This window comes from Schistocerca serialis, chromosome 1 (genome assembly GCF_023864345.2).
Source record: "Schistocerca serialis cubense isolate TAMUIC-IGC-003099 chromosome 1, iqSchSeri2.2, whole genome shotgun sequence".
Classification (NCBI taxonomy): domain Eukaryota; kingdom Metazoa; phylum Arthropoda; class Insecta; order Orthoptera; family Acrididae; genus Schistocerca; species Schistocerca serialis.
The window spans coordinates 173,963,150-173,985,142 of record NC_064638.1 but is presented as its reverse complement, the minus strand read 5'-3'; the positions used below and the strand labels follow the sequence as shown (position 1 = coordinate 173,985,142).

The 21,993-nt window shown below is 38.4% G+C and overlaps 1 protein-coding gene across 2 annotated transcripts in view; it reads left to right on the top strand.

The window, feature by feature from the left end:
* LOC126465022 (uncharacterized) overlaps positions 1-21,993 on the top strand; it is a 142,256-nt gene that overhangs the window by 45,911 nt on the left and 74,352 nt on the right. For both annotated transcript variants that reach the window (XM_050096275.1, XM_050096277.1), the window contains 3 exons: positions 5,168-5,394; positions 6,133-6,224; positions 14,479-14,561. In XM_050096275.1, coding sequence (XP_049952232.1) covers positions 5,168-5,394; positions 6,133-6,224; positions 14,479-14,561 — 402 coding nt within the window. The remainder of the gene's footprint in view (positions 1-5,167; positions 5,395-6,132; positions 6,225-14,478; positions 14,562-21,993) is intronic.

Sequence of the window (21,993 nt, the reverse complement as noted above, 5' to 3'; positions counted from 1 at the left end):
GTTATTATGAATTGCCAGGTATGTAACAATTTCTCATGCACACATTAAACTCCATTAGACTCACAATCACACAATGGGCATTGGATCTGGAGCTAGAGAACACATGGACAGTAATAAATATTTCTGATGTTGGTGAACATGCCAGAGGTAGTAGAAATAATTCATCAATTATTATATAAATCCACAACTGTTTCCATAGCAGTCTCTGTGTGAATTGTAGCAAAATGACTACATTTCTTTCTATCATCAAACAGTTCAACTTCCCAACAGAGTCTTTTCCATCATCAAACCGCTCGATTCTCCATCAGAGCCTCTCAGAATTTCACGTGATGTACTTGACTTTTTCAGTAAAATAAATTTTCTGAGAATTTATTATTTTTCCAGCTTTTCGAGACAAATTGCCACCTTGTTTACATTAGTTGACTTTTGTTGTTTGGCAATGTAGTCATTAAAACTTGTGCAATAGTACCCAGTACTGCTTAAAGTTTGCGTCAGCCGTTCTGGGCATCCTCCACCACTAACTGCTAGCAACCAATAAGATTCATTCTCTCTCTCTGAGCGGCTAGCTGCGAGTTACAAATTAGACTGCGAGAATCTGTCTCCTGCATGCTGTGCTGTTGTTGTATTTTTCAGCAGTGCAGTTTCCGTTACAGAGTGACCGAATTATTCATTTTTTCCACTTACAGATTTGTGGCTGAACATGCAGCTGTAAGTGCTGTAAAACCAGAAGTGTCTAATAATAAAAGGATATTACAGCTGAAGTGGTTTTATTTCTCAACATCATTATATTTAATGTGCATATGGAAGAATGTTACATTTATAACTCTAGGAGTTTAGGGATAATGTTAATTTCTCACAGAACTTTAAGATATGTTTGACATTGGTAGTGCTATCACCTAAAACAAGTCTAAATCACGCAACATCTTCAGATCAGAGTACCAACCACAATCTGTCAAAATGTGGCAGCACAAGTATGGAACTCTAGTGGCTCTTCTTCTCCAAGAAGGAAGTTGTGGTACAAAGGGCAAACTGCATACAGGGCTGAGCTAGAATTACCTCATTTCGCCTGAGTGTCTGGAAAGGGGTACTTAACAGTCAAATGGTTGATTTGGCCAACAACAATGTAGAGTGTCAGAGACTATGGGGTCAACTTAAAAAAAAAAAAAAAAAAAAAACTCGGTTAGTGATGAGGAGTTAGTGTTGAATTGATCCTACAGTGCAATCTTTTGTGCCTGGTAGTGGCATCCTTACTGAGTCTTTTATGCATTAGATCATGGTCCAAGGCATATTTTTGTGTTTAATGTTTCATCTCATAATACTGGAGACCTCATCAAGGCTATAAAGACTCAGATATAAGTTTCAAACTTAAAAAGGCTCAGCAAGCTGAACTGTTTGTACGTATTCACACAGTTGGGAGATTGTGACATCATCAGATCACAGCTTGAAATTTCGGAGTTGGGCTGTCGTGTTGTGTTATGGAGTTTGTAGTGGAGCTTTATTTTTCATTAGCTTTATTTTGCACTAAGGCCTGCAACTTGTCCAACTTCAATCCTTATTCTTTTATATTAAAGTTGTTTTTCTGCTTTTTGAATTTCTACGGCTTCTCTGTACACCCTAGCTCAATAATCATCAGATCTTGATAAGATCGTAGTATTGGAGAAACGAATTTGGTGGTTCCCTGGTCCCCTATGCACGATCTGCTACTACTGATCTATCTGTGTGTTCCAGATGATATTTGCTCTTGTGTTCCATGAGCTGGCTGTTAATGCTTTTCTTTTACACTAGATCTCATTTGCAAGGGTTTTTATGTATTTCAGCTGTGGCAGGCAGTGGGTGTGGATCTTTTGCTGTGTTCAAATATTCACACACCTTTCTTGTTGGTTTAAGCACTGTGTTAATACTGTTCCTTCTTAGTACTCAGCTGATGTGATCTGTGACTGCTTCTAGAAATGAAAGCTAAAGTTTCCTAGTTGTTGGTTCTGTATCACCAGAAATTCTAGATCTTTTAGGATGTAGTTTCCTATTTATCTCCTTGTCAGAGTACATTTTTTTTCTGGAAGTAGTTTTTAAATGATTCAGCTATTCCTCAAAATATTGTTATTCACATATGCTTTTAGCCTGGTCCACCAATTGATTTGATCACTACTCTCTCCATTTGGGATGGTGATGTCACAGCCAGTCGCTGTGGCTGAGCGGTTCTAGGCATTTCAGTCTGGAACCGCGTGACTGCTATGATCACAGGTTCGAATTCTGCCTCGGGCATGGATGTGTGTAATGTCTTTAGGTTAGTTAGATTTAAGTAGTTCTAAGTTCTAGGGGACTAATGATCTCAGATGTTAAGTCCCATAGTGCTCAGAGCCATTTGAACCATTTGTGATGTCACAGTTGGAAGGTATTCTAGCAAATGATATGGTAAATCTTTTTGAACATTATCTAACATCAGTTTACTTTCAGTGTGACAGCGGATTGTATGATCAAACTGATGACATGGCTATGTGGAGCCTAGTCAGTGCAGTCGTACAGAAAAATTTGGAGAAACAGTCCTTCAGATGGTCAGGAAGAAACCCTCTTGCTGGAGTCAGTGTATTGACGATTCTTTCATTATATGACCTCTTGGAGAAAAAGAACACTCTGAAATTCTAAATTTTCTGAGTGAAGTTAATTCCAGTGTAGAGTTTACTATGGAAAAAGAGAAGGAAAGTCATATTTACTTTTTATGTGTACAGGTACTTACAAAAACTCATGGATCTGAAGGGCACAAAGTCTAAATAAAGCTCACTCACTTTGACAGACATGTTCACAAAAATGCGTCACCATCCTAAACAGACAAAAGGAGTGACAAAAATGTTGATGGAATGGCTAATAGAATTTTTGAATGACAGTGGTGGAGGAAGAGCTTAATTATTTAAGAACTAATGGGTACTCTGACAAAGATATAAATAGGGCACTACACCCTTTTAGTGGAAAAGAATCAATTACAGTGAAAAAGGACATACACTTCCTTAGGCAGTATACAGTTCCTTGCTGTATTCAAGTTTACATATAAGAACTAAAAAGCAGCATAAGCACCCAGTTTAAGGAGCACAATAGCAGTTATTATCTGGGAATCACAAACAAATTGACAGTAGTAGATTGTGCATTAGAACTAAGTTTCTTTGATACTGTGGTTTTATCAGGGTCCTAACGTTTGTATGCTAGGATGTTCAGAGAGGCCACAGAAGTTCAAAAGCACAGAAACAACACAAGAAACAATTTTCGTCTGGGAAACACAGATAAACCAGCAGTAGTAGATCTTGCTCATGTACCAGCGAGTCACAAATCAATCGACAGTAGCAAATTTGTTTTTCCGATACTATGTTTTTCTTAAGATACAGTGCTACTATGCTAAAATTTACAGAGAGGCCATATAAATTTGTAGCAGATCTTGCTCATGTACCAGCGAGTCACAAATCAATCGACATTAGCAAATTTGTTTCTCCGATACGTTTTTCTCAAGATACAGTGCTACTATGCTAAAATGTACAGAGAGGCCATATAAATTTGAAAACACAGCTTTTAACAGAAAAGAAGAATTGAAATTAGACAAGTTAGGATCATATTGCTAAATAAAGCAAAAAGCACCAACTCTTCCTCACACATCGGTGTGACTCAACAGGTCTTGTGCAGCCATCTGAATGATGTCACAACACGATGGTTGCCTGGACATGCACTAAAGATCTTGCTATCGTTTGCCTACACCACCATCATATCATTGATTGCATGCATTCGTATAACCAGTTTGTCATGTTGGGCTTGTTTGAGTTTATAACTGCTGTCTGTGTCATAATAGCCTCTGAAGATGATAGCCGTTATCAGGAGAGAAAATGTTAGGTACAAAAATGAGCCTTGGATCACACCCTAATCTCCATAAAACAAAAATTGTAAAGGAACATTGTTGGATTGTTGAAGGGTGTGCACCAGCTTTTGCCCTGGCTTCAGGAGTAGGGCTTGTTCTGTAAGCATCTGTCGCAAATGTTACTGCATTGTGATGCAGGGCTTTCCAAATTTCCAACTAATGTACAGGTCAGGCTGATTGATACTACACTCATAATAAGTTGCAACCAAATTCTAGCTCCCTAGTTTCTCCTGTTGAGGTGCTTGAAAACGTTCATGACCATGATTGCTTTTAGACAAGGTATTTCAGGCGTGGCAGCCAGATGAACTTTGCATTGATTGTGATACCCAGAAACTGTACAGAGTTGTCAAAATGGAGAATAGACATTAAGGTCAACTGTGTTGTGCTGGTTATGCTAACAAAGAAGGTGACACTTAAATGATTCTTTGCGGGAGACTGTTCTCTGGTTCAGATATATCTGAGGCAGTGTTCCAAACTCTAGTAACTGAAGGACTGCTCAGTAAAACAGCTCTGCCATAAGGTGGTAGGCTGGCATAGAAATTCGCACTGTGAAGCTGATTCATCATACTAGTTTCACCTCACGCAAGATGTGTCATTGTGTGCTCATTGTACCAGCTTAAAATAGGCACTATTTTAGCATAATGTATGTTTACAGAACTTTTACCAAGGTCAGCTATAATTAAGAAAGACTTAAGAAGTCTTTTCCTGAAAAACATATTTTTGCTTACATTTGTTTCTTCCTATCAGGCTATGCTTGTAGCAGTCAGCTACTGGTCAAAACGCAAAGTATGTCATATTGAACCATAATTCATTCGACAGCTCATTGCAAGTTTTTTTTTCAACCTGCTCTGTCGGTAAATTGTAACTTCCTGTTACCCTCTTTGCAATTCTTTTAACACCTTCCCATATGCTCCTGTCTTCCTCTCTCTTCTTATCGCTTAATGAAAGGTTACCTCTAATATAGTTACTCTTTCTTCTGATCTCAAAGTGAAGAGTCTCACTGTAAGTGTTTTAGTAGTGCTGTCAGTTTTGTTAGAACTTGTTTCTGGAAAGTGCAGTTGTTCATCCACAATTATTAGTTGATATTTAACATTTAACTTCTGCCCCCCCCCCCCCCCCCCCCTCCCTGCAGCAGTTTTTATATGAGCTTTATTTCCAAGTATTTTTGTCTTTGAACTTACATTGTAGTCTGTCACTCAAAAGCCTCATTACATGTGCTTATTGTAGCACCTGAATTTTTAAAAGTTTTTAAGTTAATTTCTTTCCTTTCAGGCCACAGTCAGATGTTATTCAAAAAGTAGCTGCAGCTTCACCACGTTCACTGGAGCTCATGAAAGCTTGTATGAACCTTCATAATTCCGACAACAGAGAGAAGATATCAGAAACAGTCGATTGTGCTAAAGAAATGCCATTAAGAGAAAATGTTTCCAGAACTGAAAAGCTATCAAATGGTCTGTCTGGTACAGATTCAAGGCGCAGCAAATGCCCAATTTGTTGTGGTGAGTTATTTCCAATCATGTCTCGTTACTTAAGAATAATGGTATATAAGAATATTCTGCTGAATCTGTTGAAATGATCAATAAATTTCGTGATACCGAGATTTTCTCCCCCACTTTTGATGTCTTCCTTCAATAAAGTCTCACATTATATTCTTGTGTTACTTTTTGAACTTTTGAACTTTTTAAATCAGACAACTTGATGCTGTAAAGGGCACTTCTTATCTTAAAACAGAGTTTTGAATTTTGTCTTTATACTTGGTGCAAGGCCAATAAAATTCCCATTCACATATTGCTAGCTATTGATTTGCTTTAGAGAAGTTATTTTGACATGGTTTGCTTTTATTTCTTTCAAGTATTACCCATAATGCATCTAGTTCACTTTGTTGAACACTGTCTTAGTGAACCACTTTAAAGAAGTAATAGATGATGATCTATTATGACTTATTTAGCAGAATTCGTGATCTTTGCACAAAGAAATAATTATTGTACTGTTTGCAAAATAAAAAGCTATGAAAACTATAGCTTATTATGCTCGAGAAACCATGAGCACAGGCTTGGAAAAAAGGATATGAAATGAAAGCATATGTGATGTAATGAAAGTGAATGAAGTTATCATTCTGTTTATCTCAGCAGCTTGTAATTCAGTTAAATCTTGTTGTTTGTAGGTCTTCCATAATATAGGCTATAAAATGTATCCTTACTTTTGATATGTGTTCATTAATTTCTTTTGATTTGTAGGTTCATATGAGGTAACAGAAATTGAAGCCCATGCAGCACAGTGCACTGGTGTGTCAAACAGCAATTCAGCTATTGAAGAGAATGATGAAGTGGTAGGTTTTCATATGATTAATAATTTTATTAATCAAGTGATTGTAACATACAAATGAATGGTTCCTCTTTTAATCATAAAAGAAAAGATTCAAAGCATAAGGCCGGTATTACACTGTCAAATTTCTTTGTCCAATATCTTTGTCAAAGATTTTTGATAGTGTAATAGGGACTTTGTCAAATGTCGTCCAATATTTGATCAAATCTAGGGCCTCGCTGTATATTTGATCAAAGAAACCGCTTGTCTTCTGTTCACTGCAATGTGACATGTTACCACATGGAGCGCTAGCATCGCTGCAGCGTTCTGTCGTCTGTAGTGTTTTTATAACCATTGCCGGTAAATACAATTGGTGTGTGCCGACAACTACAAAATTAATAGAGATGTCTGAAGCTGATGAGGCGCTTTACAACGTGTGGCACCCTGAATACAAAAATAGATTAAGAAGATTGGAGACCTAACCTGACCTAACCTAACATAACCCTCTCCTGTAGCAAGGAATCGGAGTGTTATAGTGAGCCTGTCTTCTGAAGATGTAGCAGTTCTTAAGTGAATATTGTGCTTTGCGATATGAGGATACACTTCATTGAGCACATACAGAAATGTATGCTCATCCATTCTTAAGTAATTGATGTACGACTTGACGTCTTCCACTGTAAGCTCACGTAACAAGTTTTGTTGAATGCTTTTATCGTGTCGTCGTAAAATCCATGGCTTCACCCAGATTAGATTAGTTTTTCGTTCCATAGATCCGTGCTGAGGAGATCCTCGTGGATGTGGAACATGTCGACTTTTTTTAAGTTAAAATAACAATACTAATAGTATGAATAAATACAATACATCATTTGTTTCTATTAAAAATTTCGCCAATGGAGTAGAAGGAGTTGGCCAGTAGTAAGTCTTTCAGGCTCCTTTGAAACTGATCTTTATTTCTAACTAAATTTTTTATGTTTCCTGGCAAATTATTGAAGATGAGTGTTCCTGAGTAGTGGACCCCTTTTTGAACTAAAGTAAGTGCTTTTAAGTCCTTGTGCAGATCATTTTTGTTCCTGGTATAGTATGTATGAACTGAGTTGTTTGTTGGAAAAAGAGATATATTATTTATGACAAATTTCATTAAGAAGTAAATAAACTGAGAGGCAGTAGTTAGTATACCCAGTTCTTTGAAGAGGTTTCTGCAGGAGGCCGTGAATTTGCTCCACAAATAATACGTATTACATGCTTTTGGACCTTGAAAACTTTTGTTTGACTTCAAGATTTACCCCAAAATATTATCCCATATGACATTATGGAATGAAAGTATGCAAGCTTTTTCATTTTTATGTTGCCCATGTCTGCTAACACTCGAATTGCAAATACAGATTTGTTAAGGTCTTTCTGCAGTTCTGTGGTGTGCTCCTCCCAACTGAATTTATTATCAAGTTGTAATCCCAGGACTTTTAAGACTGCCAACCTCGTATGTATGGTTCCATTTTTTCCCCCCACTTCTTTTCCGCATATGCACACAACGCAATTGGAGTACGTAGAACTGCTGCGGTTAATAACAAGTTGTTGTCAGCCATCTTGAACTTTGACGAAAAATTTGATGACAGTGTAATACCCCTTGTACCGCTACGTCAAAGATCTTTGTCAAATATATTGGACGGAATATTGGATCACATCTTTGATCAAATCTTTGACAAAGAAATTTGATAGTGTAATACCGGCCTAAGGAAATGCAAATGAAGAAAATGTTGACTGTTATATAACAACGGGTAATGCATAGTATAAAGCTCAGTTTGTATGCTACCATGAACCATGGACCTTGGTGAAATGGGTGGCTTCCATGTGTCAGTGAAACATGTTGTCATTGTGTGGGTACAGTCCCACTGAAGGATTATCTGTGGAGAGGCCAGGCTAATATATGGTTCCTGAAGAGGGGCAGCAGTTGTCTCAGTAGTTACAGTTTAATAAGTTGTGGTAGCAGTACACTAATCTAAGTTATTTACAAACAAATGAGAGTACTGGCAGAAGACAACTTAAGGGACGATCAGTTTAGATTCAGAAGTAAAACCTACATTTATAGCATTTGCAGATTAAGAAAAAGTTTCTGACAGTGTTGACTGAATACTCTCTTTCAAATTCTGAAGGTGGCAGGGGTAAAATATCAGGGGGGGGGGTTTGCTATGTACCACACTTGACAGAAACCAGGCTGCAGTTGAAAAGCACAAAGGGGGGCAAGTAGTTAAAACAGGGTTATAGCCTGTCCCCATGTTATTCAGTCTACATTGTGCAAGCAGCAAAGGAAACAGTGAGGGAATCTGGTACACAGTTATTTGCCTGGACCGTGCTGAAAAGGTTTTCCAGGGCCGTTAGTAAAACCTGCACAAGAAAACACAGTGGCGACATTTCATTCAGAAGATAATTCTGATTGTTAATTACTGCGGTTGTTGCCATAACTACTACTGTTTCCCAGATACCTATTTTCTCAATTTGCAGACTGTGTAATAACACTCATGGTGTAGAGCATCACTGTTTTTGCGTTCAACAGCTTTACCCTTTCTAGGTTTTTTTTTCCTGCAGGTCATCAGTTTAAACCATCAGAAAATTATGTCTGTAAAATATGCAATTGATGCAGGAGAATGTTGTTCTGCTGGGTACTTAACTGCTGCTGAAACACAATGATTAGTAATTGCTCAACCAGGACACACTTTCATTTTATCAAAATGTCCTGGTCCTATAACATTTCCTCATAAGTTCCAAGCAATTTTCAATTTTTTTCGTTGTCAAAATCTCACAGCTTAACAACAGGCTTAGTGAAGACAGTTCAAGATGGCAAATTACTGTCTACAGCGACTTGTGTGGGAAGAATATTGTACTCGGAAATTGTTAAGTGGTTTCTAACATTCTTCAGAATAACAGTTATATCAGGCATGAAATACAGTTACTTAATGCCATCCTTGTGATTATCTCGAATTTATCAGGTGTAAAATTGAGCTAATAAATGAAAATAGGGAAATAGCTATTAAAATGTAATATGATACAGAATTTAAAGCTTTTACGTAACTGTGTTACAAATCAAGTAAACTTAAGCACTTTCCTCTGAATGAGGATCAATCTTGTGAATGTTGCATTACATGTCCACCCCGCTACCTAATACACTACAAGTGACAAAGTGTTGACTTGAGATGTTCACTTACATCAAAATGATCCTTACAGAAGTAAACATATATACTGATCACTATCTCATTTAGATCTCTATGGGCAAGTTATGACGACATTTTACACATCTTCCCATTTTTTGAACTACTCATACACAATTTTTCAGGAGTTTTTATAGCTGTATTTGTACAGTGTGGTGCTACATTATTTGTAACTGTTTTCCAGAATGTAAATTCCAAAACAAGGTATCACTTTAAATGAGCTTTACAGCAGTAGGAGCAGCATACTAGTCAGTAATGTGACAGGCATCACAGGACTCAAACGGCAGTCTTAGCAGGCTTTCAGATTCTTTGAATATCGTCTTTTTATTTATATTTTTAATACTTAAATTAATGAGGGGGGAAAAGGATGTTATGAGCTTAAAATGACATAGTTAATTATTTAAGATGGTTTCCAGAATACAGTCAAATACCCTATTGAACACTCGGGATTTCAACATCATTGAAGCTGCTTGGATCAAGTTCTCTGACAGCAGGCTACCGATAACAGTTGAAAGCTTCAGCTGTGTTTATTGACCTTACAACAGCATATGACAGTTAGGAGACAGCATGATATTAAAACTCCTGACAGTGATTCTCTACAAAATTACCAGCAACATGGTAAATGCCATGCTTTCTAATAGATGCTTCCAAGTGATCTTGGATGATAGATTGAGCACTCAAATGAAGCTGAAGAATGGCCACCCACAGAGATCTGTTCTGGCTCCACTAGTATTCAGCCTTTATATAGTTGGTATGCCTGATAACCGTTTCATGAAAATTTGGATATGCTGATGCTTGGGCTCTGGTAATAAGCTGTAAATATATCTTAATGTAGGACCCAAAAATTGTTGGGAACTGTCTTTGCCATTGGGGATTACAACCCAGTGTCACAAAGACCAAAGTCTCTACATTTCACCTCAACGGCAAGGTAGCCAACAGAGAACTCAGTATTTACTTTGAAAACAAACTACTGTCCCACAATTGACACCAAAAATATCTAGGTTTCATAATAGATCACTGAAGCTTCAAGACTCATTTGTCAAACACAGCTGCCAAAATTAGAACTCGGAACAGTCTCTTGCAGAAACTTGCCATAACTTCATGGGTGTCTTCAAGTGACACACTACGGAATTTAGCCTTAGGTCTAATCTATATGGTAGGAGAATTTTGTGCACCAGTGTGACTCAACAGTACTTGCACTGCTCACATCAGTGTTCAACTCAGTCAGACTTACTTATAACAGGCAGAATAAAAGTAACCCCAAACTATTGACTACCTGCACTAAGCATTGTAACTCCTCCTCCTCATCAGTGGCTATAGAAATTACGCATAAGAGAACTCCAAAAACTTAAGTTAAAGAAAGACGTAAAAAAACCTCTAAAAAGTAAAAACAAAGTATTTCTCCTTGAAGTTTAATATAAGTATTAATATTTTGATCCAAGTGTTGTCAAGTTGGGTGACCGCTAAGTAAATAAAAATAAATAAATAAATAAGAAGTTAACAGCAGTTGTCCTTTCTAGCATATTTTCATAATTGCTGGGTATAAGCCTCTTCTTTTAGGCATCATCTCTTCCAGTCCTGCGCGTCCCGCATCCACACCTCAAAATAGCTAGTGAAGTTATAATTATTTATTGTATAAAATATAAAAACCAATCTGTCATTAATTAGCCTAACATTGAGAGTTACCTTTTTATTTTACATTATATTTTTACATAACTATGTACACGCTTAGTTTAATGCATTAATCTATCTTATGAGGCCTATGTCCTGCAATGGTTTGATGACAGTGTGCTATCTCATGCTTCATTAAACCACAAGCACGAGTTGCGCAATACATGGTATGTGGTGCACAGTGCATGATCAAGTGTGGAAACCTGAATGGGCAGTCGTGTGAGGACAAGTGTCTTCCAACGGTTGTGTGTATTTTGGTGTAAGTTGATAAGACATAGACTCAACAATTTGATATTATTGTTTTGATATTTGCCTGTGTTGACTACGTAGCTTACTTGTATTTAAATTTCATACTTCATTATCTTTAGATGTATTCTGTTTTTATTTCATTTGTTAATTTATTTAGCAGTCCCATCTTTTTCGCTAATGCAATTGAGGTGTTTCTTCTTTTTAATTCACACATCTCTTCGTTGATTACATTTTAGTATATATTCAGCCAATTTAGTTAACATAAGCAATAAGCAGTGGCAGTAATTCTACTTCAAATCAGAAGAAAGTGGGCTGCCATTGCGTTCTCTTGCCTTAGGCTCCATAAACTATCAGGGCAAAATCAAAGTTGAATCACACTCGCCCTTTTTCTGCTTCGTAGATGCTGAAATGGGTGACTCCAAAAGACAAAAATCTTCATTGTTGGTTAACCACAAAAGATAAACATATGTTCTGATGGGATTTTATTTACATCATTTTGAGCTCTACAATTTGGTAATATGCAGGAACATAGCTAAGAACTGACCCGATTAAACCAGCTTCCAAATTAAAACAACTGCATTAAAATTGGATCTTTCATTTGGAAGCCACAATGCCACAGACAGATACACATGTTAAACTTACAATGCTCCTCTGTTTGCATCAGGGTTTCAAAAGATTGAGAACAACCCTCTTCTACAAATCTATCAAGACAATCTCAATAGTGAGAGAACAAGACCACACTATAGACATTCACCCTCAAAGAGTCCAATAATTTGGATGAAAATAGACTCAGCCTAGTTGATCACCAAAAGAGGACTGGACTGGACCAAACAGGCACCCACCTGCCTCTCATTATATAAGCCTTATCACAACACCTGGATATGACAAGCCTTGCAATATCTGGTCTACCCTAAATGGAATACAGACAGACTGTGGTATAGGTGCTGACTTGTTGTACAGAGGGGAAAAATAGTTTCTCCCAAGTTTGATTGTGGAGCTGCATTACGTGCATTAAAACATATAGTTGAAGATTGTTCATTGATAGCCTTCACTGGTGACTGCTCTGAATTCTGCATGCTACCAAAAAGGCAGTGAAATCAACAACATGGATGTCTGGCTGTCATCGCATTCCCATATATTTTGTGGTTTTGTTGTTTTATATTTGTATTTGATGTATGTATTGTAGACTGTTTACGAAGTAGGTTCCAAAAGTTTCCGGACTGAATGCTTTTAAAGTTGCAAAAATAAAACAATGATGCTATTTTTTAACATAATCACCCTTTATTTCAATACACTTTTCTCATCTGTGAATTAACAACCCTGTGCCTTTCAAAAAGGAATCTGATTGTTTATCATTGAAATGTCCCATTACATCAGCTTTAATTTCATCATCAACATCAAAGTTTCTTCCTCAGAGATCTTTCTTCGGCTTGGAGAGATACTAGTCACTTGGGGCTAGACCTTTACTATAGGGTGGGTGGTCAATCTCTTGGAAGCCACATTCCTTTACTGCAGCCTTTGCAATTGCCACCACGTGCACTGGCGCATTGCCGTGGAAATAAACACCATGCGACAACCTTTCTCACCTCTTTAGTTTGATGGCGTCACGTAATTTGTGCAGAAGTGAAGCATAGTATTGTGCGTTCACAATGGTATTCCTTTATTTGAAATTAATTAAGACATTTCCTCTGAAATCCAGAAGATTGTTACCTTGACCTCCTTTGTGGTTTGACTGACCTCCGCCTTTCTTGGTGGAGCTTCGCTGGTTCACACCATTCGAGAGATTCTCTTTTGGACAGAGTACTATAATAAAAGCCATAATTTCATCCCCTGTAACAATCGATTCCAATACTTCTGACTAGTTGCTACGGCAGAGTTCCGAAAGCCCGGTGCAAGAAGTCAGACACTACTTCTTCTGCCCTGCGGAGTGAAGTCGTGCACCCATCTTGCACTGATCTTTTTCATGTGCAAATGATCATGCATGATCCGGAAAACATTTGTTTTAGATAACCCTAACATTGCTGCAATTTCCTGAGTTTCAACTGTCTGTCACTTAGAATTTCACTTTCAGCTATAGCAGTGGTTTCCTCAGTCACCGCCTCTACAGGTCGACCAACTTGTGGATCTTCAGCAATGCTTTCTGTGCCTAACCGAAACCTTTTAGACCATTCCTTCACTGTGGAGTCTGAAGTGGAAGCATAATCATAATCATAAATGCCCGACAAGCGAACATTGATTTCAGCTGGTGCAATTCCTTCTTTTGTCAAGGACTTTTATCACTACACTGTATAGACTTTATTGATTGCAGCACGCAATGCCTTACTCAGACGAATGTCATCATTTGACTGAGGCTAGCAGCGAGCCGCAGTTTATGTGCACATCTACTGACAGGTGTAACTACCTCCCTTCCAAATCATTTTAGACTTCACACTTGTATTCAAGGTCAGGCCAGAAACTTATGGGATATAACTGGTATATGTAATTCTTGTGTGATGCTACACCATATGCTAAATAAATAAATAAATTACAAAGAGCTAAATTATTGTCTGAGCTCTGCTTGCCACCTAACACATTCAAGTTCTGGAATTTAGAGAAAAAAGTGGCTGCAGAAATTGACTTGCAGGGAGAAATAAGAAAGATTTTGTGCATATAAAAATAAAATGGGATTATAGCTGTCAAGGGAGTTGTGCAACCCATTTACAAATCTTGTTCAGGAAGCTTGCCCAAAGACATAAAAAATAACTTTTTTTTCCTTAAATCTATCAGAAATTTTAATTAGTATGAGAGCAATAAAGTTGAACTATAAAATTACAGAATGAATATTTCAATGAGAACAGTAATAATGAAGATAAATTTTTATACATATTAACAATGAACAAGGCACAGATATAGTTTTGTTCAGAGCCTATTAATAGCTACCACATTGACATGCCGGAGACATCAGTGTAATAATAAAGATATATTATTTTGTGAAATAAATTGAATTCAAAGTTTATGAAGTGTCTCAAGATGTCAGTGAGCTGTTTTCTGTATCATGTCAATAATACTTACGATTGCCAAGTTAGGATCCTTCACTCACATTTTGTTGAACTTGTAAAAAAATAATAGTAAAAAGATAAGTTTATTTAAATTACTCTCTGTAATTTTCACTTTCAGATGTGTCCAGTATGCAAGTGTAAATTTAGTTCGGAATATATTGCATCACATGCTGATGCTTGTGCAGAGAAGCGACTTGACAGGTAGGTCGAGTGATGATATCTTAGTGTCCCCTAATGTGTAGTGATTCACAGTTTCCATTGATCAACAAATGTACTCATTTTTCACAAACCTTAAGAACAAACTTGTATCAGAGTGGTTGGTTCATCTTTTACTAGTTGTAGATCAGCCAGCCACAGCCATCTGATGTCTGTTGTTCTCATCATCCATTGATTTGTACATTGTGATTTGTAAATCCCATCATGCATGATAGCTCTCAGGGATCTGGAATGAGTCAAGTTATACTTTAACAAGCAGAAACAGCCACTGAGGAGTAGTTCTGTGAAGTATACTAACAAATGACTCTGACTAGTGCTAAGCTTCTCACACTGTTAATTGTGGAAATCATTTTTAATTTACTTTATATTTTTAAAAAATGATTTTTTGAGTACATAATGTAATTGAGAGAAAAAAACTGCTCAGAAGTAGTGACTGGAGAACACACGTATAAAAGGTATTACATATGAAGCTTTTGGAGTCAGTGGCTCCTTTTTCTGGGAGAAAGGTTGAAGGGGAAGGAAAAGGACTGGTGAGCTGAAGGAAAAAAGCATTTATGGAACCTTACACAGACAGCTATCAGGTGTCTATATACTAACAAAAAAATTTGTGTAGTATAAACACTACAAATACCATTAGGGGAGTATGCATTGGCCCATGTCCATGAAAAGGCTTTTTGCTAGATATTTCATTATCAACTTTACTTACTATTCTTTCTGCAACCTTGTGTAGAATAAATACTTTTTTAATCATAGCTGCATTGTCCCTACAGTTACTGCAATAGTATTGATTGCACACTTTCGTTTGGCCTCTTAGCAGATAATGATTTGAGTGGAAGCTTGTGATTGGCTCGTAGCTCATTGGTTGCTGGGACACACACCGCTTGCTCCCAGAGCTGTCAGCTTGTAGCTTATAAAAGGAACAAATGTATAATGGATTAATGTGTCGAAGAAGTGACATGAAAGTTGATGGCAAGTCGCTAGAAGGACAATCAACACCCTCTCAGCTCATCTTTATAAGTATCGTAATACTAACAATCACTCGGCACACCATCACTCATGGATCGACACTATATTCACAACGGTTACTTATTGTTCCAGCACACAATACCGCTACATAGCTAAGATTGGCAATGAGGGTAAACATTCTGGAGCAGCACAAAGTCACCTGAGTTACACCGATCACAGACGGCAGAATAAAGCATGCAAATAATAGTGCAGTGCATTGTAAAAATATTCCAGCAACTACATGTGCTGGTCAAAATAATTTTAAATGTTGGACCTCTTCTCCTTTAATATAAGTTTTAACAAAATCCCAAGATTCTGTATAGGTCTACACTGTTTCAAGTTCTACATGTGGACTGGTATAAGTTTATATCTTAACTGATGCGAAAAAAATTACAGACAGTAACGAACAAGTTGCTGTGCACCCTAAACACAAAATCATGACCACAATTTATCTTAAACACACACACACACACACACACACACACACACACACACACACACACACACACACCTCTGAACTGATCATAATATCCTTCTTCAGTCTAGGGCCACAGCTAGGAATACAGTATATTAAATGACTGGCACATTTTTCCCCTTTGACTGTTATTTATTCAAACTTTTTCTTTGTTTCATACTAGGTTTGGCCTTTTTAGGTCATTAACCAGTGTTTACAGTATGTGAGGGCCTTTACCCGTGGCAGAGTTTGTGTAGTGCTATGTAATTACAGGGTGTATACGACCCGGGAATTTTTTCATCTGGGAGGAAACCGGGAAAAACCCGAGAATTTTTCGGAATTTTGGGAATTTTTCATTGTTTTAGTTTTCAGTTAAATTTTTGTAATTTTTACTGGTAAGAATTGATTCTGTAGCAAAGAGTGTTACTGTATCCTGCTACTGGAGAATGATACTGCAGCAATGAAACATAAATGAGAGGACAAAAATCTTTAGTTGCGAAGGAAATGCGTCATTTACAACAAGAAAACACCGTGCACACAAGCATCTGCAAACAGCAAAAATATGTCAAAGGCATTAGGGTGAAGACTCTGCAATACTTTATAACAGTAAACTCCTTTCTATGAGCGGGTTGTCACAACTGCTTACGTTAGGTTCATTTGAGCAGTTGCCAGCGGCCTCATGTGCATGTGCAGTTGACTTGCATATGAGCAGTACCTTATCCCACTTCTGGCTCCTTGAAGTGTGGCTGTTAGCTGTATTGGCAGTAGCAACAAGCAGCCATATGCTAATAAGAAAAAATTTTCTCGCACTAATATCTGCCAGATTTGCGCAAGTGCCGATTAAAATACATTCACATAATTACAGAAGGCAAAAATATATTATTAGTTTCAGTTTTTGGGATTTTACTTTATTTACAAGTTTTTAGCAGTCAAGCATTGCAGAACAATGAAGTTATTGTTGTCAGTTTGCTAAAGAAAATTGGCTTTATTAATCTTTCTCACCGAGACAATCAATTTATTTGAAATGAAGTCTTTTATTTCACAGTGCATGTTTTCATCTTCTGCCATGTATGGCATTATGCCATAATAAAGAACCAAACATGAGATAGTACAGTACTGCTACTCCAAGAAGATTTACATCCCAAAAACCACACTGAAAAGCATATAAATATATTAATTCATTGTGAATCTGGACAAACCAATATGCACTTCAGGCCAAATTATGAATTTTAGTATAGTTTACAAAATTCCGATGCTCTTGGAGTATCCTCTGATGTCCTGTTTCTTTTATGGCGTTATATAAGATCTCTTTATGCTTTGTACATACAAACATGCAGACTTCCTACATCACTGCAGCTGCGTACGCGCAATAATGCCTGTTTTCTGGCGCTCTGTGGCGACTGCTAAATCGAACCTATTTTTAACAGTCTCGGGGATAGTATTGCGAATGATGGTTTGAAAAGCATTACTTTCAAAGTAAATTACCTTTTACGCAAGATGAATTATATTATGTGTGAGAAAGTGGGATGAATTTCTTAAATCACACAGTGTTTGACTCATGTTTTATACTGAACACTTTGAGGAAGAACCACATTGAAGAATTTCGAGCTCGGATTATTTGAAATTTACTGGCACATTTTTGTGATGTACCTTAAAGTATCACACACACAAAAAAGATCAATATTACATATGAAAGCTTAGCAACCATTAACTTTTTGTCTTTGTATATTCACGCTTCGTAAGTGATCTTGCTGCTGGCTTACTACAGCACGTGTCCTATACTCTGAATATCTGCTGTCATTGACTGGCAAGATCACCTGTCATGAGATATGATTGGTTTACAAAAGGGTATCGCAATCTCGGATTTCAAAGCTCTGGAAACTAACGTGCTGTGTTCGGTGCAATTCAAATTTACACTTTTGTAATGCGAAAATATGCAGCATATATGTTGCTGATATCAAAGATCTTTCCAAATCTCTCCTTTTTTTCATCAAAGGCCGTTCCAAAACTTCTCTCCTCGTTCCCTCGTTAAGCATTCATAACCTTACTAAAACTGTTTCTATCTGGTTTTTGAAGAATACTTCCTATTTGTGACCTGTAGGTCATCATCGTCATCATCATCATCATCATCATCATCATTTGTGACATGTAAAATGTCAGTGTTATGAGCTTGTGTGTTGCTTTATTCACTGTTGTGGCACAGAATTCAGGAAGCTGTTCAACACAACATCCGCTAATCTGAAGAGCCTGGCACTTAACAGCACTCTTTACATAAACAGGCACTTTTCCTTTAATCCTGCTGGTTCTACAATGGTATCATATTAGCTTATATCAAAGTTTTTTTAACCCACAATAATTTTGTTTGCTAAATTAACCAATGTTCATTATTTAAGTTGATAATTATTCATTGTTGTTGTTGTTACATACATAGGGATCAATTCTTTCATACAACAAAGGGTTTTCTGTTTTGAAACACACACACACACACACACACACACACACACACACACACACCTATTACCAGAATTTTCAGAATTTTTGGTTTGAACAAGGTTGTTTGGGAACAAGACCACTTTGGTGTGGAGATATGAAGAATGTCAAAAATGCGAGTACTACTGATGCATTGTGGGCTAGATATGAACAGAAGTATGGATGGAGTTATCAGAAGAGTGAAGGTCATATCCACAAAGGTGGCACACTGGGCTGAGGGAGACCACATGAAACAAATTGGAGAGACTTAGATATAAGCTAATATGATACCATTGTAGAACCCACCTTGGGTAACCAGAGGGTACTTGTGTATGCATTATTCTTAACACTGCCTCTTCCAACATCTTTATGGCTCCAAACCCAATACCTCTTTCATTATGTGTCCAACCTATTACGGTGATATCTTCCTGTGCCAGTCTGTTTATGAGCCATCTAGAGGAAGCCTTTCTAGCTTCCCAGACACTTTGTCTTGTTCAAGTTTATTGATGAGGTCTTCATGATTTGGACCCAGGGCCAAGATACTGTATCCTCAATCCTCCACTGTCTCAACACCGTCTCTCCAATTTGTTTCATGTGGTCTTCCTCAGCCCAGTGTGCCACCTTTGTGGATGTTGACCTTCACTCTTCTGATCACTCCATCCATACTTCTGTTCATATCTAGCCCACAATGCATCAGTAGTACTCGCATTTTTGACATTCTTCATACCTCCACACCAAAAGATCACACCCATATAGTATGACCACTCATGGACAGCACACATTCAGTGATGAGAATTCCCTTGCCCAGTATGCTAAAGGTCTCACTAAGATCTTCACAGATAGGCACTATCCCCCCCAAGCTTAATCAGCACACAGATTTTCTGTGCCATATCCTCACAAACCCCATGTCCCCCACGACTCCCGAGAACCAGATGCAAAGGAGAACCTCCCAGTATCATCCAAGACTGGGACTACGGAACCTTGATCATTTACCAGGGCTGCAGTTATGTAGTGTCACGCTCAGAAATGAGAAACACTACCGACAGTCCTTCACATCTCTCCTGAAGTGGGATTTTGCCACCCAACAAACCTATGCAATATCTAGGTCCATCCCTACGCCACAAGCACTCGCAACCCGATGTCACATGGGTCATATCCCTGTGTAATGATGTTTTTAATTCACCCACCCAGTTTCATCACAGACTTAGCATATTCCTACCTGTGAAAGTAGCCTGTCATAAACCTGTTCTGCTGCTATTTTGGCACAGCATTAATTGTGGTAATGACAACTGTCCACATGAATGAATGACGACTGCCAGCTGTGGCCAACATCAGAGTTGACCACCCAGTGGTGGAAAACAGTGCTGACCACATTCTCGATTTCAATGACAGATGCACATCCTGTGCCATTTGGATTCTTTTCCCCAACTACTGCATATAGGCTGAAGATAACCTTGCAATGCATTATTCATTCTTGTGATCCTCCTCCACTCCAGTAACCATTGCCCTACATCAACCTTTACCCTGCCCCAGGGCCGTAACTTTGGTCATCCTGTACCCACACCCTCTTCCCAACAATCTCCCCTTCCACTGTTTCCCCCCCTCCAATCCCTAATCTCTGTCCTGCTTCATCATGTGCTGCATGAACTCACTAGTAGTAACCCATGAGTGTCACATTCTTATTCAGTGCACCTGTTGCTTCTCCCTTCTGCATTTCTGCCCCATGCATCTTCTGCCTCCTCCGAGCTGTCAGCCACCCTTCTCTAACCCTCCTTTTGCTTCCTCACTTCCTTTCTCTCCTCACTCACTCCACCCTATACAACCACTTAGTCCAGTCCACCTGTAGAACTGCCATCCCAGCAGTGCCGTCCCAGTGCGCGCTCGCATCTGTGAGCAGTTGTGTGTGAGTCGTTACATGCACATGGATAGGTGTGCATGCGTGCAGTCTGTAGCTCAGAAAAGAATTCATCCGAAAGCTAGCAAAGTTTACAGTCTTGTCTGTCAATGACTCGATGCCTCTGTTATCAGTGAGTTAGTACTTTTACTCCTAAATTATTTACATTCTTTCCACCTTTTCCTTTCACTCTGTCTCATCTGTAATTTTTTAACTTAAGCTTACACCTTTTCCTCAATCTTAGTTTGCCCCCCTTCCTGGCCGTAACACATGATACATCTTAGCCTTGGTTTTGAAGACAAAGGCTGTAGAGTAGGAAGTGTTTAATCCTCAAGTAGGCACAACTGTGAATAAAGTGCACCAACAACAGATAACATTGTATTTTACTGCTCCATTGTTTTCGTACAACTGCAAGCCAATACTATTCCTTCATTAATGCCTCATCTAACGTAGTGATAAGTTGTGTTCTCATAAGTTCAAGTGAGCAGTAGTAATATAAAATAACAGTGAACCAGGTGAGAAAATATTTTTGGACCATCAAGAAAATGACCCAGCGTCTGAGCTAGCGGGACAATCCCACAGTGAGGCAGTTGTCTATGAGAGAGTTAGTAATCAATCATTGTTGAATTAAACTTAGATTAAATTGTGCTGTTGCTCATATATGTTTACCTTCGTAACACAAAGACAACTATTCTTTACATGTGTATACAGTACGCCATGCTCCCATTTCTTTTACAAAAATCGGCGCACCCACTCCAGGGTTATTATGAAATTGATGGCAACAGTCAAAGACATAAATATGTCTCTTTGATGGTTGGCTTGATGTGTACTGAGGTGTGAAGCAAGCCTAATTCTGAACCTTCAACAATCCTCCCTGCTGTTGTACTTTGAGCCATACCCAATCCCACAAAACATCCTTTTGCAAGATTGTCAAGACTGACATCCGGTATTGCTTCACCATCGTTTCTCAGATCCCTTAAATGTAAACCCCACCTGAGACCACTACTTAATCATAGACTCTTGCATCTCTGAAATCTGATGACTCCATAATTATCACCCTGCCCTCAGGGGCTCAGCGCTCATTTGCTGAGCAGAGGCTTGGCGACCCCAGAGTTCCTGACTGGGGACTGATAAGTGCTGCCGATCGTGTGTCACATAAGCTCTGGGCATGCCTCGGGGACCACCATGCGGCATGGCTCTAGAACATTGTGTGTCACAAGGAACATAGATCTTGGCTTGCCTGGTCAGGTCATAAGAAGGGTAAAAACCTCAATCGTTAGGTGTGCTGCGCCCCTTTGAGATGCATGGCTGTTGAGGTGGAACAGTAGTTAGGGGGGCAACCTATGGGGACTGCCGCATCTCAGTAGTATAAGGCTTACCTGGGCATGTGAGGCTCTGCCTAGGTGGACTTCTGTTTCCCTAGTTGCTCATTGGACTGAGATGGAACCTTGAAGTTTCCTCTTCTTCCTCCCAGTGAAATGGGTGGGCCGTTCGTAGGTGGCAACACCTGTGACGAACCAAGCTGGGATAATTTTAATACCCCTCTTGTTTTGCCATCTGCTTACTTAAATTCGTGTTTTCATTTTTGAACCAAT